This window comes from Zosterops lateralis (assembly GCF_965231275.1).
Source record: "Zosterops lateralis genome assembly, chromosome: 1".
NCBI classification, from domain to species: domain Eukaryota; kingdom Metazoa; phylum Chordata; class Aves; order Passeriformes; family Zosteropidae; genus Zosterops; species Zosterops lateralis.
In genome coordinates, this window is record NC_139762.1 from 40387364 (window position 1) to 40404822 (window position 17459).

Consider the following 17459-nt stretch of genomic DNA (forward strand, 5'->3'; position numbering starts at 1 on the left):
TTTATCTTCTCCAGCTTCTAGTACTCAGGCTTTGATGCCTTTACACCTCCCCCTGCCCAGCCCAGCCAGCACAAGAATAAAGCCTTTAATTCTATTCATAAGATGGGAAATTACCTTTCTCCTCCAGATTTAGAGATCACATATTTCTAGTTTATTTATGGAAATTCTAGGAACACACTTCCAGAGCTTTGAGAGAGGCAGATTGTGTGCACCAGTGATGACAGCAACCAATTATCTGGCCACAACTAAACCTGAACATGCCAAATGAAAATACATTTCTCTATTACCTACTCCTGTATCTGACAGCATCCAGAGAAAAAGGGGAAAGAACCCAGGGAACCTCACAATCTGGCACCAGGATTACACAGAGCAGAGCTGGAACCACAACACCAGCTCTCATGACTATTCTTCTGGAGTCCATCTCATTTTCTGCCTAACAGGGAAGTTGAAAAATCATGTGGGTGATTAGAGGGCTTTGGTATCCAAGTTAATTTAGCCTTCACAGTTATTTGGTTTTAAACTGTGATAACCCTGTCACCACCACCCTAAAAATACTAGCTATGGATCAACTAAGCAAGCAGAAAAGGAATAGAACTTCGCAAATAGATGCATGAAACTGATACATGGAAGAGGAGGAATAAGAATCGTTACTAAAGAACCATTGCCAATAGTTGCAACAAATATTTTTTTCATTGAAGTAGTTCTGTGAATGATGTCCAGGCTTCCAATGAGTTTCACTGTACATGTATATAAATATTTTTTATTTTATTACCATCTTCGACACATATCTCATAGGAATTACCCTTAGCTCACTTACTGGTCCCATAGCCCTCTTAACACTGTTTTACTATGTTTACTTGTTCTGAAGGGACCAGTGACCAGCAGAAAAACATAATACTTGTCAGATTAAATAAGTGTTGGAAAAAATGGAAGAGAGGAGATCAATTGATATAAAATGCAAAAGAATTCCAGGTATAAAGACCATCAAAATCTTGTTAAAACAGAACTGTTTCATTTTCTCCCAATTCTTAGGCTTTAAGAAGTTTTTACAGTCAGGGGAGTTTGTGATAGGCAGTTATCAGGATAGTTCTTCAGCTGACATGGGTATCAGTATTACATTCTCAGGACTGTTCTGAGGCAAGTCTCCAAAATGCTTCTACTCATCCAGTGTGTCAGGACTGGGATCTAACCATGCATCACAACTCAGCAAACACATTAACACTAAGTGAGAACTTAAACCTTAGTCGAAAAATTTAGGCTACAATTTTCTTACCTCCAATAGCAAAAACGCTGTGGGACATGCAGAGTAAGAGTCAGAAGATTAGCAAAAGTCCATTTGATTGTGACTGAGTAACTAGATTGGGAAAAATTATTACTGAATAGAATATTGGGAAAGGATTTCTACAAGCTATTGCCTTTAATACGATGCTAGGAAACACATTTCTGCTTTCCAGTGAAAAATCTTACGACAACTCATAAGAGTTTATACTTTCCAATTTATCAGTAATAAATGTATCAAAACTCTATCTTCTGTTGAGATGCTACTTTCAAATTGTTGTTATATTGACAGACAAGGGAGGTCACACCTAAACAAACTCTGGTGCCTAACAACAGTTAGCCCTGTCCCTTCTTAGGGACACTTAAGGTTTGCTGTAGGCCAGCATTAGTAAGGATCTTCTGCTACTGCTCTCCCTGGGACACCTATGTCCATTATTGTCTATAACACACTCACTGGAAGACAATAATGTATGATTTAAGATGGGAGAAAAATACACAAAGGATCAGTATAACATTCTCGTTCTGCTCAGCAATTTAAAAAAAGGAAAAAAAGTAGTCTTAAAGAACTTCAATGCTGTAGTTTTTATTAAGACATCACAAAGTATGCCAAATTTAAATGTTCATTTCATTGTCATAAAGGACAGATTTTATTCATGATGTATGATTTTATTCATACAATACTTCAAGAATCATACATATTCTGGATGCAAAAAAACCCTCATGTTATAAACATTCAGAACTTATTTAACATGCTAGTGAAACACAAGCATAAAAGCCCCAAAATATTCAACTATACAAATGAATGTAATTATGCAGGTATGCAAGGATCAGAAGTCCACAGAACTGCAGTTTCCCAGGCCAAGCATTTTGGCTGTGCTGTACCCAGAAAACCAATTCTGAATCTGAATCTCTTTATCTCCACCTCAAATGGACATTTTTAGTGTTCAGGTGATGCTTAGAACTCATTCCAAAAAAGAGAAAATCTTCATCACCAAACACAGGATAGAGATCTATGGACACAAACATCCTCCACAGTCTTCATATTTTGTGTTCCTTGATAAAAAACCAAAATAAAATTTAAGTGTTTTCAACTTCTGAATTTCTACTGCTTAAAATACAAATAAATGCAACAGGAAAATCCTCCCCCACTTTTTTTTTTTTTTTTTTTTTTTTTTTTTTTTTTTTTTTTTTTTTTTTTTTTTAACTGGGCAAGCATTTAACCACAGTGCTGTTTAACTGACAATCTCTGCTGTATATTTTGGAATTGTCTCAAGAATGCCTTTTGTATTCTGTCCTGTATGAAAGATCTTCATATTGTTAAAGCTCCAATAACACTTCTCAAAACAGCACCAGCTGTTGTTTCATGAGAAAACCCCTAAAGAGAATTAACCAAGTGTCACAAAGGGCTTAAGTCTTCTCCTTCACAGTAAGACTGCTTTTTGCTTGTTTGTCTACAGGTTACCCAATGTTCAAGGTCTGCTTTGCAATTTTAATGGTTTCAATTTTTTATTTTTTATTTTTTATTTTTAGACACAGTGTATGACTTTCCCAATGCTCTTGTGACATTCAAGACTTTACAAATTCTTACTAATCTTGTGGACTTTCTAACCCTCCAGACTGATGACAAATACACACATATGGGTAAGCAAGATGACCACGCTTAAGTATTTTGGAAAGTTACAACCTATTGCACTGTTCATCCTTTTTCAAAAACATGCAGTCATACTTCAAACCAGTGATCTCTGATGGTGCCAGCTTCCTACATGCTCTTAAACATAGCATAGTGACAACTGGATAGAAAAAACCCAATTCTCAGCAACTGCTGCACAGGTTACCACATCATGACTATTGTGCATGCTGTCACAACCAGGTTCTTATCACAGCAACTGCTTTCCCCAGGATGATTGCAATGTCTGCAGAGCTTCCCTTCTGAAGTTGTTTTTGCCATGAATTTATCTAGTACTGTGTGAAAGCTTCAGTCATTCTTTCCTTTGGTGATCTCCAGAGTCAGAACCCAAGTAGCCACTGACAGACAGTTTGGCAACAGGGCTTTTACTGTCTACCTTCAACCCATGAACTCACATATTTCACTTTGGCATCACCTTTCTTCACATTTTGCCTTTTTATTTTCATGTTGTGTTCTCACCCATTCACATTTTTGTGTATAACAAGGCATGTATGACATCCATATTAAGTTAAGAGATTTTTATTGCCTTTTTGTAATGAAAACTGGGTCATGTCATCTTTCTGTGAGTCATGCTGAGTTTGCTTACTTACGCTGCAAACAGCTGTACTTAATACAGCTAAATCTTAATACACACTTGATCTAGAGAGTTTGGCAGCACCAGAGAAAAGTTTTTCCTATCTAAAGACACAATAACATGTAAAGCTACAACAAAGAAGGCAAGTTTCATCATCAGTTTCAATCCTGCCATAGCTGGAATATACATCCTTGGTTTGACTCCTTACTTTAAGTGAAGACTCTGCTTTAACTTAAGTAGATGAATTCCACACAACAGAAAGTTGAAAAACCTGAAAAATGTTTAATATTAATGTCTCTCCCCACTTAAACAAACTTAATTTTGTATTGGTCACTGTCATATTCTCCTCCACTGCAAAATAGCTCCAAACAACAATAGTAACAAACCATTTTTCTTTTGTCTGCCCGTTCCTTCTTACCCTTATTAAGTGGCAAGAAAAGGGCTCATTTTCTACATCAGCAGACAAACACAAATGAGCCTAGAAGAGAATATGTAGGTGAACAAGAGGTTTCCTTCCCTTTGGCTTTGTCTTTTCTGCCTTAAACTCATAAAACTGCTCCATATAATGAATACTCCTGATACATACTCCTGAATAGGCAAATGCAGCCCTGGGACATAACAACTTAGAAAAGTACATGCCATGTGTCCTACATTTCCTTAAATAAAGTGTAGGATAAGCACATTTAGTGGGACAAGACAGTAAATTTTGAGTGTAATTAAGCTGTAAAACCTTGGGAGGTTAATTAAGTAATGAAATCCAGGGATCACAGTTCAAAACAAAACTACCTCTTCTGAGGGAGATATGCTATATCTCCAAAAAAAAAAAAAAAAGAAAGTGTATAGGTGCCATATGATAATTACTAAGGAATTCTATAGATAACACGTATTTGACTGTACTCTGTCATACTGGAATATAATGGCCTCTTCTTGCCCTAGAAAAATAGACAAGAAATAAAATTTTACCTAAACATTTTGCAATCTTCCCAAAGACAGCTCTGGCTGAGAATACCTCCCACCATGAAAACAAAACTGGAGGGAGTTTCAAAATAAACCACTCTCCTGCTGTGTTTAACAAATGGTTGGGCTCTCCTGCCAAGATGAAAACACACAAAAGCAACAATTCCCTTTTACCACAGCAAATTTCCATAGATTGTTGCATACTATCAGTGACATGAACTAAATCTCTCTATCACATCCTTCACAAAGCTGATCATGGAAAGGAGTTCATGGAAAATTCACCCAGAGCTAGTCTCACCAGTGAGATTAATCTATCTGCTCATTTTAAATTCCTAGTTTTTTAATTTTTTTTTTTAATCCCCTGATTCTGACACTTCGCTCTGGACTCTGAAAGCACCACATTACATAGAGTTTAGTGATGATGATCCAGTTATGGCATGACTTCGGAATGGTTAGATTTCTCTGTTATAGAAAACCAAAACTATTAAATGCTGCCAAAAGGGCAAAATTCCTTTTTTCTTTCCTCCTCTATTCCTTATAGTGCAATCAAATCCACCTCACAACAATCTGGTTCAGGGAGCAAATGTATTTTTCCCCATTCTTCATCAACCAGACCCTATGTTGCCCACTAGCTCACTTTTCTGAACAAGCTTGCTAGAGAATCAGAAAACAAGGAAGAGAGCAGAAATACACAGCTAGGAGGACATGGTTAAAAAAAACCCTCACAGTTTTCAACAGGTATTGCTAAATTGCAGAGCTGCATGATGGAATGACACTCTTGGAATTACAGAGCTTTATCTTCCTAGTAAATACCTAAACACCATAAAAGTAGCATCATTTTTATTTTAGGAACATTAATACACAACATAGAGGCACACCAGAGTTAAATAAAAATGTAGGGATTTGTTTTCTCCATTCTTTTTGAAAAATAACACCTTTGTGCAAATAGGTATGCTCACAGTAATTACTTCTGACCAGAAAATTACGTAGATTGTTTTAAATATTAATTCACTTTCAGTCATATCAAGTTAGTACAGCAACAGTTACACTTTATTTGGCACAGGCTTGTACACAACCAGCAATACATCCAGATCTTGAGCTTTACCATGTTCTTTAAAAGCAGGTGCCTACCATCTGCCCTTGCATGATGACAATTAAATTGAATTTTATTGCTAAATTTTTCTGTGGGTCTGAAATTTTTTAGTTGTCTATCCACTGACAAGTTCTATTCCAATACGAAAATTTTTACTGCTCACGCAGCATCAAAAAGTACATCCATGGATGATCTGATAACAGATTAATCTTCTAAGAATCTCTTATTTCCAGCTAAAATTCAGAAACAAACAAGAGAAAAAATACCCTAACATAAAAAGGAATTTGCTAGTGTTATACTTTAAGACATCTTATCACTGTTTTCTTACAGATTTTGGTAACAGTGGTCTTTGGAACCACTGGCTGAAGATCTTTCACAATAGAATGACCAAACCTGTTTGGTCCACTGTTTCAACAGCCAGCTCACACAAAAGCCCTCCACTAGCCAAGAAATCATGAAGTTAGAGGCTCTGACATCTCAGCTTCAGATCAGCAGTATCTGGCTGCACCTCTTTATACCTCAGTGTTTCCCACATCCCTGATCTTTTCTAATGCTTTACTGTATCACTAGTTGGAGCATTGTGAAAGTATTCCAGACTCCCAGCACATTTTCATTTCCCAGTTGTAAGGATTGATTGTCACAACTTGATAGATTTTTGTTTCTGCAAAATGAAGTCTTTGACACCCATACAGGCTGTATGTCAAGTATCACATCAGCATTGTGATATTTTCTTTCTTTTCTCTGGTTTCTATGGCCAGCTTGAACTCATATCATACTGCATTTTTTCCCTGCTAACCTATCTTCATTATTAACAAATTTTAGAAAAACCTTTGGGCAGGACTAAGGCAACATTCAAGACGTTCATGCTGCAAGACAGCACATGGAGAGAACAAATCCAACAAGGTAGTTTTTGAGCTCACCTTAACTGGCACACATGAAGATTTTGTTCTACAGAGCACCCCAAACCCAGACTTTTCTGGTCAGGTCCAAGACTACTAATGTGGCCACACTACATTAGTAATAGAGGAGAGCCCAAATATCATTCAGAGGTTCTTTATCCAACTACACTCTTCAGTGGGAAGCAATCCTCTGCTGAACAAGAGAAGCAAATTCCTAAACTCTCAAAAATATACATCATTTGTGTATAACAGCTATCAGTGTATTAGAATTTGTTTATAATAACATGCTTCTTTGTTATTTGCCTGTCTACCTTGCATTGAAATATTAAAACACCTTAACTGTGGTACATGGGTTTTTCATACTTTTAATACACATGGTGCCCTAAAAAGGAATGCAATATGATCAGTAGAAACTATTGGAAATCTTGCTCCCTGAAACCTTCCAAAGAAAAGCAATAGCAATGTATTTACTCAACACAAGGCACCATGTAAATGAAAATTAATGAGCTTTTCTCCTTCTAAAAAAACTGTCCTAAACATTGAAAAAACCACACCATACTACATTTGGTCCACACTAAAACCTACTTTTTTTATAATTAGAAGCACCTATGGTAACACAGCCACATTTTCTGGTATTCTCTAGTTTAAAAATTATTTTAATACGGCAGAAAAAAATAGAAGATGAATCCAGATGAATTAAAAAAAAGTTACTTGAGTTTAATTGCTCAGCTCCGACTATGCAACATCTACTCCTCCTCTGGAGACTTTACAAGCCTTGAAATGTTTTATAAGCCTCATAAATATACTACAAATTCTAGTCTCAATCCTGTAGTAAATTGCATGAGAAAGGAACAGAGGGTTGGTGTTCCAGACATTGACAGCAATTCAGAAGGAGGAAAACAGATGCATCAATAAAGCCTTAACACTGTTCCAAAACTCCCCTCTCTTCCTCAGCCACCCATCCTCCCACAACAACATTCCCATAGAAGCCATCAGGAAAAGCCTTTCAGAACAGTTCATTAAAAGTGCTGACAATCTTGAAGATCATCAAAATTCTACCCTTTAATTTGCTATTTAAGAGTTGTGTCTTGGCAGGCAGAAGAATCAACTTCTTGCTAAAAGGTACCATATAAAAGACTCATAAAATAACTTCAAATACATTTTGAGAATAATTTTCAAATTTCTTAATTTCATCACCAACATACCTGACATGTATGCTTATCACTGAGCTGGCAAAGAAGAAAGTCTACACGGCACATTCTGAAAGACTTAACCAATATCAAGAAGGGCAGGTTAACCTGATACAACTTAAGGTTTGTTTTCTCTCAAGCGTCTGGACCATCTGCCTCCATCTCCCTCAGCAAACCAGTATGGAACTTCTCCCTCTGCCCTCAGCCAATTCCTCATGTGCTTTTACAGTCTCCTGTTTGAGACTTTAAGAAAAACCCTCTTCTGGATCTACTTAATACCAAAAAAGAATAACTGCCTCACTTCTTGCAACTGCTCACCTCCAAGCAGCTTGCCTCCCTTGCCACTCCAAGACTGTGACATGACACCTCAAAGTTTTCATGATGGTGCTGCAACACAATAGTGCTGGAAAACACTAAACAGAGTATGACAAAAAACACTGCCTCGGCCAACAAAAAGCTCTGTGCTGATGCATGGGCTAACAGCCTGGATGACTTCAGATAGCAGAACACTCTGTATCAGCTGGACTGAGACAAAGTTTAGTTTGCCATTCTTGTACATTTATATCATGGTACACAACTGGGGAATAAAAACAGGACTGAAATGCTCACACACTACTACACTATTGTCCCTAGAAACTCCAAATAGCCCAGAGCTACCACAGATTACATGGCTGGAAATACCTCCAGTGAAGCTCATGCTATTCATATCCCATAATTAAAGATGCCCAGCTTAGGGGATGACCCCAGAATTCTAACAGCTCTGATGGAAACATTACATACCAAGTTATCTTGTTGCAAGAGCTTTTTTAAATTATTTTTTCCTCTACTTTTTCTCAGCTTCTTTTAATTTTAAGGAAAATAACTTCTCAGTGTTATCCTACAGCTCCTGTATTTTGTTGTGACAAGAAAATATTATTTCTTGCTCTCTCCTTAAAGATTCCTTCACAGATTGAGAAAGATGGTGTGAGTTTTTGGCACCTCACTAAGGTAGACATTTGCCCAGTTTTTCATACATTTGCTCTTCTTATAAGTTTTTAATGTCTGAAGAAGAAAAAGGAAGTCCAAAACTAACTAGGCCCACTCATTCACTACAAAACAGCAAAAGAAATCAAGGCGAGGTGTACAGGAGAGGAGCACAGTTTAATATCTCAACTTCAATTCTACTTCATAAATCAGGAAAAAAAATTTAGATTAAACATTTTAATCCTTTTATACTCCCCTCCCCCTTTAAGGTAGCTTATTTAAATTATGTCCAAAGGAAAATATAGATCTGATGTTTAGGTCTGAACCTTTCAAACACATCTAGCTCAAGTAGATTTTACACTTACTTGGCTAACACCCTTTTTTCTTACTTGCTGAAAAAAACTACTAAAACAGCTAGATGTGCATAGTATAACAAATACACAGAATTATCACTGTCACAAAATAAAAAAAATAGAAGCAGTACTTTACTGTCAGTGGCAAACTGTATTTCTATGCAAACTGGAATTGCATTGAGACGCAGACAGGATATTAAAATAGCTTTATTAAATGAAACTAGATGAGCTGATACAACAGAGTAAGTTAACAACTCACTTCAAAACATAACTTAAAAGGACTAGGGCCATAAGAGTAAAAGCATTTGCAATCACAATGAAATTTTAAAAACAGCAGATCTGATGCTCACTTGTCAAGGAGGGGAGGAATATTTTCCTGCTTTTCACACCAAATTTTTGAGTACTCTTTACTGAAATACCTGAAGATAACGGCAAGGAAACGCTTTGAAATAAAAATTACTAAGAGCTGGATTATCACTTTGCTATGAGGAACAGTTTTCTTCTGTATTTGCAACACAAATAAATATTTGGTGTTTGATCTTGACACCTTGCTTTTATTGCTAGAACTTAAAACATACTTCAAATTTTAGTATTTATTTTCAAAGTTATGTAATAACATTTTATATGCCTTGATTTAGAATTTATTTAAATCTGGCATATTATATTATCTGAAATACATTCTTCCAAAATCCGTGTGTTCCAGTAAAAATACTTGAGAAGACACCACTATGTTTCCAAGCATGTAATTTTTAAAACAGACATCTTCAAACAGTTATACGTATTTAGAATTATGTATTTCTTTTGCTCAATCTGCTTTTGAAAACATTCAAAGCACCTATTTAATGCAGAATAACATCTTCACTGTGGGTGGCTTGCAAGAAATTTACTGTTTCAAATGAAGAAAATTAAGTTTTCTGTAACAGCTTTCATTCTTAAGGTTTTTTTATATAATCTATAATATATATATATATGTATATATAAAAGTCACTCCCAGGGAGGGAATCGCTCCCATCCATCAGCTATGAATGTGCTGCTTTTCATTAATTGAAATGTAAACATGCATTTGCAGGCTGCCTTTGCACATAGACACACAAGAGAGTTTAGATGTGAGGTAAAAATCTACTTCTAGAAAAATAAAGTCAACACAAATTAAATACTAAATTTAACCAGTAATTTTTTCAGACCTAAGCTGTCTATCTTAGACTACTTTATCTGTCCAAACAAAGTAATTCTTTACTTACAGTTTAATACAGCACAGGCATCTTAGAACTTAAATGTACACACACACACACAGATCTCACAGGTCAAACATTAACAGGGGCCACGTGCACAAACGTACATCTTCCCTCACTGAACACCTAATCGCCCACAAGCCTTCTCAAATCAATTCCTCCCCAAACCCTGAGATATAAATTCCTTCCTAGACTTGGTTACAATTTAGTTCCCCACTCCTAAGCATTCATCACTCTTTCACCCATGCCAGAACAAGGTTTCCCCCCAGCTCAGAATACAGAGGGTGCAGATGCAGGTACTGAGCTGTGGGACTGGCTCAGCTGCTCTCAAAGATGTGGCCCCGATCCTGTTCCAGTACCAAGCCTCCACCTGATATCACCTCTATCACTTCTTTGATCCTGCATTATTCAGCACCCTGACAAGGAGAAGACTGGACAACAAAAGTATTTAATGAATGGTGGTGTGAAGGGTACAGGATAAGAAGCAACCACTTTTTTTTTTGGCAGGCAAACCAAAATGTCTGAGGAATCCCTCTTCAGAACTATTGTGTCTGACTCACCCAACTGAGCCACAAATATTTCCCTCTGGTGCTAGAATATCCAGGAGAGTCATGACACCTCTTTACAGCACTGCTTCCTTAAGGGCAGCAGAATCAGAAATACAATAAGACTAGGAGGGAATGTTGCTTCCCCTCAGCTGTTGGATACAACTGTATAGCTCAAACCCCACAAAACAGCTGCTGTTTAGTAAAAATAAATATTAATATTAATACATTGGGGCAAGTATTTCAGATCTGACTTTCCTTTCATTGTATAACTGTGAAAAAAGGAGAAGGAGGGAGGGTAAGGACACACAGGACAAAAAATCTCCTGGTTTTCTGGTCACCATAACAGCAAAAGACAGACACTCATATAAAGCAAGAGGCAAAACAAGGCTTGGCAACAAAACAAGACTTTTCCCCCACACCCTGCCTGCTCTGCAGACACCACAGTGCAGCCCAGAAAAGATAAGACAAACTAACAGCACATGTAACAAGTGTCACATATGTGACAACTGCGTCCTGGCCCAGCTGCAGCCGGCAGAGAACCAGAAGGCCTGAACCAGATAAAGAAATGGAAAGAACAGAAAGCTAATTCTGAGCTTTAACCTGGGTCTGTAGAAGCAACAGAAAAGATCTAAGGGACTCAGGAGTAGAAGCTTCAACCACCTACTCCTCCTTTGAAAATAATATAGTAATGAGAAGTAATAAAAAGGATAAAGGACTATTTACCCTTGGTTCACCTCTAGGACAGTATGCTTATTTCTAAAACCAGAAGATTTCATTAGGATTTGATCATAATATTTGGACCATATCTGCCAACTGTTTGTACTTCAGGCAGGCAGAACCCTGATAGCTTACAGAAACAGACCCGTGGTAGAGCAGTGACACAATGCAGCTCTTGGGTACACTGTCATAGCCCAGCACTCTCCCTCCAGCACTACACTGGCAGAAGACGGGAACGCCTGTGTCGCTCCCATCCAAAATCCCCTGCTCCCAAATCAGAGGAATGGTGAAAGCTTGGTGTAGAAGTGATGGGCAGATCCTTGGGGTGGCAGAGATCCAGTTCAGATTTCAGATGCAAAAAGCCTACCCATAAAGGTAGAAGCCACTCAGTGCAGAAGCCATAACCAGTGAATTATGGCGCATCACCAGAAGTTATCGGACATTATTCAACAGGAAGACTTGTTTTAATCCTCTCAGAACATATTAAAAGTCAAATCAAACTGAAAGTAATCCCTTTATTAAAGGTAGAAGTATTTGATTTCAAATGAAGCACTATAAGAAAGGCAAGGTCCTTTTAATAGGACTAGGATGGGTTTTATTTGTTGGTACTTAAAATATATATATTGAGCCTACTATCTTATTAATTACATACACTCTATATTTAAAAAAAAATGACAGTATTAAGTTAAAAGTTATTTTTAAGGTAAACTCTGAATCCTCTGAAAGATGCTTATATCTGAATTTAGATTATTTGAAAGGCTGGTTCTTTTCACTTACCAATATACAGCTACTGTATACATTCAAACAAGTATAACCCAAATAAATGCATAATATACATTATTTCCGTTCTACTTCATCTAAGGAGCAGACATTAATGATTTTTTTTTTTAAAGAGAAGTCACATGAACAGTCACTTCACTTTAAGCTAGCATTTCCTAGAGCCAAAACCTGTACCTTTCACCAAGGACAGGAAAGTGGAAGTAGTGTTCAAAGTCCTAAATTATTATCAACACTCTCAGCTTCCATTTATCAGGCTCATATAGCTCTTAGCATTGAGGAGAAAGTCTTGAAAACACTGACAGAAGTAAGACATTAAATGTTACTTGTTTAAAATACTCAGTTTTCTGGGCATTCCTGTTGTATCAGAACCAATGCACTTTCAAAGTGAAACTTGCAATGACATCACCTTCACTATTAAAAGGCATATTTACAAAAAAAAAAAAAATTAAGTGCTATTACTGTGCCATTATAATTCATTTTCTGTAGTCCCTAAACACACAGTGAAGAATTATTTCTTTTGTTCACAGTAAGTTTTTCTAGCACTAGAAAATGCCTTATTTCTCACCAATGAAAACTCTCCTAGTTACAAATCCAGGCTTTTGCAACCAACTCTTGATACAACTTAGCGCTTTTGTGAGTGACACTTGGAGATCACCAACCAAAAGTAATTTGTATCTCTTTGTCAAAACTCCACCTTCTACCAACTATTAGAGCTCAGGGCTGCTAGTTGATTTCAGAAAATCATCAACCAGGCCAATAAAAAAAAAAGCTATTAAAAAACCAAGAAGTACATTTTATAAATCATATCTTGGTTTGTCTTCAATTAAATAATGCAAAATAGTTTTCCCAATAAGCATTTTCAGTTATTATGCTCTCACGTGTTCCCATCACTGGTAATTGTGCCTAACTCATCATATTTCTTCAAGTCCTATTACAACTGAAAACACAGATGACTTGCTGTTTGTTTCCATAAACATTTAATTCCTCTTGCTTTTAAAAGTAAAAGTAGGTATCACCTGACGCTTGCAAGATGCCTTATTATGAAATTCATTCTAGGGTGAATTTTGTATTATGGGAAGTACCTTTCCTTTTTCACAACTGCACGTAATTTTTTCCTACCTACAAGCATGCTCTTGGAATCACACCCAAAGCTGAAGTTACACACACCGTTCTTTACTAAAATGTGAGCAACTAGGTTATGTACACAGGATCTGCTAGTTTGAAACATAAATTAACACCACACCAAGTTTTAAATGTTTCCTCATCTGTAGGGCCAGACTTTCTTCTGTTACTCTACAACTGTTTAACTCATGGTCTTATTAAGAAACCACAAACTACAGAGAATACATTACTCAGACAGAGAAGCATCCTAGTGGTTTCAACACACTAGCAAGAATTCTAAAGAAATCAAGGTGGTTTCAAAACGACCTACAACCAAACTGCAAGTGGTTGCATATCCCGCAGATATATGGCAAGCAGATTAAAGCCAGACAGCTGAAATTATTCTCTCCCTACCTCTGTACCTCTCGCCCTTCTCAAGGACAGAATATGATCATCTACAAATGAACCACCACCTAAACCAACTTTTTTTCAGCCTGGCACACTGGCTGTGGCCTCGTCCAATTCAGTGCTACAACAATATTGTTCTTTTGTGTGCCAGTGCTCTACAGATGACATGGAACAGGTCTGGTTTTAGCAGCTGGCTCAGAAATTCTACCTTCACCATTTAAAATGCACATGAGAGAAAGAAAGAATGTTCCACTGTTTTCTGAAAAAATAAATGAACATAGTTTTAACTAAAATCCAATTATTTCCCTACAACTATTCTGAGTTGACAAAAACACTTTTAACTTTTACTGCTTTTAGAGAATGAAAAGTTTGATCATTTCCAGTTGTAGGAAACTGTTGACTCACCATAATTTCAACCCCATTACATTTAAGAACATGTTTCAATAAAAATGCCTATTCAGTAATTTTCACACTTCATTCTGCAGTTTTCTGTATGAGCTGTAAAACTTTCAATTACTTGGTTGAACCTAGATGGTAAAATCTTAATTCTGAAGAGCCATCCAAAAACCACAGTTGATAAAGATTGCAAACTATTGTGGAAAGAAAGGAGAATTATTTTAGCTTCTCAACTTAGACATGTTCACATGTCTAAATTGTCTGATTTCAAGTGGCACACCCAGAAACTACCACTTTTTTTAATATACCTTTCCACACTGCCAGCTTCTTAAAATTAAAGAGCATTACCAACATAAAATGCAGTAATTAGAGCCATGGAAATAGTCCACCATCAGAACACATGGGATTTGTTCACTCCAATAATACTTCTTTTTCAACAGCTCCAAGATGTAGAGGGACACAAGAACAAGTTTGCTGCTATTCTACTTAACAAAACTTGTTAAAAATTGTCACCTCTGTAAAGCACATGTGTCTGATAGCTCACCACCTATCTGCCAAGATGTGGTGTCTTCTGCTTAAACATTAAAGAAGTTACCCCTCTATGCTGAGCAAGAGAAAGGCAGGGGAGTTCCCGATTGGCTGGACCAGACCCCTTCAGGTCACCTTCGCTCCTCCTTCCTCCCAGGTCTCACCAGGACCTGAGAGCATCCGCTCCTACTGCTGACAGGGGAGCATCTCTGCACTGGGAACCCAGCACTTGTCCTCTCAACAGACTGTAAGGAGGCTCAAAAAAGATTCACCAGTTCTAGAGTCAGTCATCACCAGCACCCTCTCTAAGCTTAATACTTCCGACCAATCCACGAAAGGCAGTAAAACACCCCCTTCTTGAGTCTGTTGCAGAGTCACAACTTTTGGAAGATGATGAAGTTGAATGCCAAGATGGAACAGCAAGCCCACAGCTCCTGCTTCCTGTCCCTGAAACTTGGGAACTTCAAGTATCGTCCTTTCACACAGATGGAAAAGAAAACGGGATCAACACAGAGACCCTCTGCTAGCCCGCAAAGGCTTTGCTCTAGGAGCAAGAGGCAAGACCTGCAGCTCTGGCGGGACAGACAGACAGACAGACAGACCCCATCCCGCTTTGGAGGACAGCGACTTCAGGACAGCGCTGACCACCCGCTCCCCCAGGAGCTTCCCACCTGTTTGCTCACAGACTGACCCCTCCCCACGGCCCCCAGCACCCCGAGGAGCCCCCACTGGGATAAAGCTCCCCTCCTGTAACATCAATTCCAAGCCCAGGCTTCCCCCTCCTTCCCCGGAGCCCTCACCGAGCGGCGGCTGCACAGCGCTCCTCTTTCCGCGCCAGCCCTCAGCTCCTCTCCCCCCTTCAAAGCCACCCCGCGCTCTCTCCGCACACACAAGCGACGCAAACAGGAATATCAATAAAACACGAGTAGCGAAACCCACGAACAACAAAACACAGCCCCACAACTTACCACCCAAGTCAGTCCCCCGCTGCCGCCGCCGCCGCCTCCTCCTCCTCCAGACTTTGCCATTTTCTGCCCGTGTCTCCTCTCCTCAGCCGAGGCGAGGGCGCTGGGAGGCGGCCGGGAGGGCCGGCCCCGACACCGACACCGCGCTGGGGCCTCTCCCGCCCTCAGCGGCGCCCGGCTCCGGGGAAGGGCGGCCGAGGGCCCGCACAAAGCGCCCCTTCCGCCGGCGGGGAGGGAGGGCGGGAGGGAGGAGGGCCCGGCCGGGCCTGCGGCTCTCGCTAGTTTAAAGGGACGCCGGGCCGGTCCCTTCGCCTGGCGGCGGCAACAACAGCCCCCGCTATCGCCGCCGTAGCGCCGCTGCTCCCGCCCTCCTCCTCACCCCGGGGCCGTCCCCCCCGCGGTCACAAAGGCCCGGAAAACAGATTAATAATAAAAAAATCTCCCCCTCCCTCCCTCCTCCCTCGTCCCCTCCCTCTCTCGTTCGCTCCCTCCCTCCCTCCCTTCCCGCCCCTGGCGCGCGCGCGCGTTCCCGCGCAGCCCCCCCGGCTCCGCGTCCCCCGCACACCCGGGGCTGGCCCGGCCCCCTCCTTCTTCCCCTCCTCTTTCCACCCTGCGTCCCGCTGCCCGGTGCCGCTCCCCCTCCTCTCCCGCACAGCCCCCGAACCGCTGCGGCCGCCGGGACACCGCGCGTAGACAATAAATAACCGCGCCAGCCCCGCTCGGCCTCCGCGCCGCGGCCGCTTCTCCCCGCGCAGCCGGCCCGGGCCTCCTCTCCCCCCGCGCCTTCTGCCCGCCAATCACGGCCCGGCCCGCCAATCGCGCGCCGGAGGCGGGAAGGCTGCGCGGGGCGCCGGCCAATCCGAGAAGCCAGAAGGGGAGGCCGCGTGTGACGTCACCGAGGGTGGCAGCAGGGCGGGAACGGCCCGCACGGGGGCGCTGCCGCGCCCGCGGGGGGCGGTGCGAAGGGAGGCGGAGCGGTTGGATCGGGATAGGGATGGAGGTAGGGATGGGGATCGGGATAGGGATCGGAAGAGGGAGCGCGGCGAAGCGACGGGCTCCCAACTGCCCACCTTCCCGCTCTGCGACAGCGGGCAGGGAGACGCCTCGCTTTCCCGTGATCACACAGAGAATTGTTTTGAGGACTGGCAGAGCACGGCTGTCCCGTTTCCCTGCTGTTCCAGGTGGATGATGCTGAGATGTGCAGGCGGAGAAGGGGTGATGCGGCTGGTGGGACAGGTGCTCGAGGGTACGGCGGGCAGCTGCCCCCTTTCCACCAGCCCGTAACTGATACCCTCAATCGCCACCGCTGGACCTGCGGCGGTACCAGCAGGGTGGGAGTCCCGGGGCTACAGGCACAAAAGTGTGTACAATTCACTGCCCTCTTCTGGGCTCCGGGAATCGGCCCGAGGAGTTCTTTAACTCGGACAGCTCACAGGTCTTTACCCTGCGTTTGAACATCACCGTGTGAAGTCCTTGCACAGGGTCACACAGCACAGCACCCCGTTCTGTACACAGTACACATTATACAACCCCCTGTACTACAACCCTATTCACCATTTTGCAAAAAATGCTCTGGCCAAAAATTTGCATCTACTTCCTCGGTCTAACCGGTGTGTGTACAAAGCCCAAAATCCATGCGATTTTAGGTATCAGCACAAAAAAAATATGTACAGTTTTAGATACTTTGCACCAAAAGTATATATATATCCATATATATATATATATCTCCATATATATATATATCCATATACATATATATATCCATATATATATACATATGTAAATACTAT

The 17459-nt window shown here is 40.6% G+C and overlaps 1 protein-coding gene across 2 annotated transcripts in view; it reads right to left on the reverse strand.

Moving 5' to 3' along the window:
- Nucleotides 1-16138, reverse strand: part of TOP2B (DNA topoisomerase II beta) — a 59460-nt gene extending 43322 nt beyond the window's left edge. For both annotated transcript variants that reach the window (XM_083862263.1, XM_083862262.1), the window contains exon 1: nt 15673-16138. In XM_083862263.1, the coding sequence (XP_083718389.1) occupies nt 15673-15732 (60 nt within the window). In that variant the 5' untranslated portion in view covers nt 15733-16138. The remainder of the gene's footprint in view (nt 1-15672) is intronic.
- Between the last annotated feature and the right edge of the window lie 1321 nt (nt 16139-17459).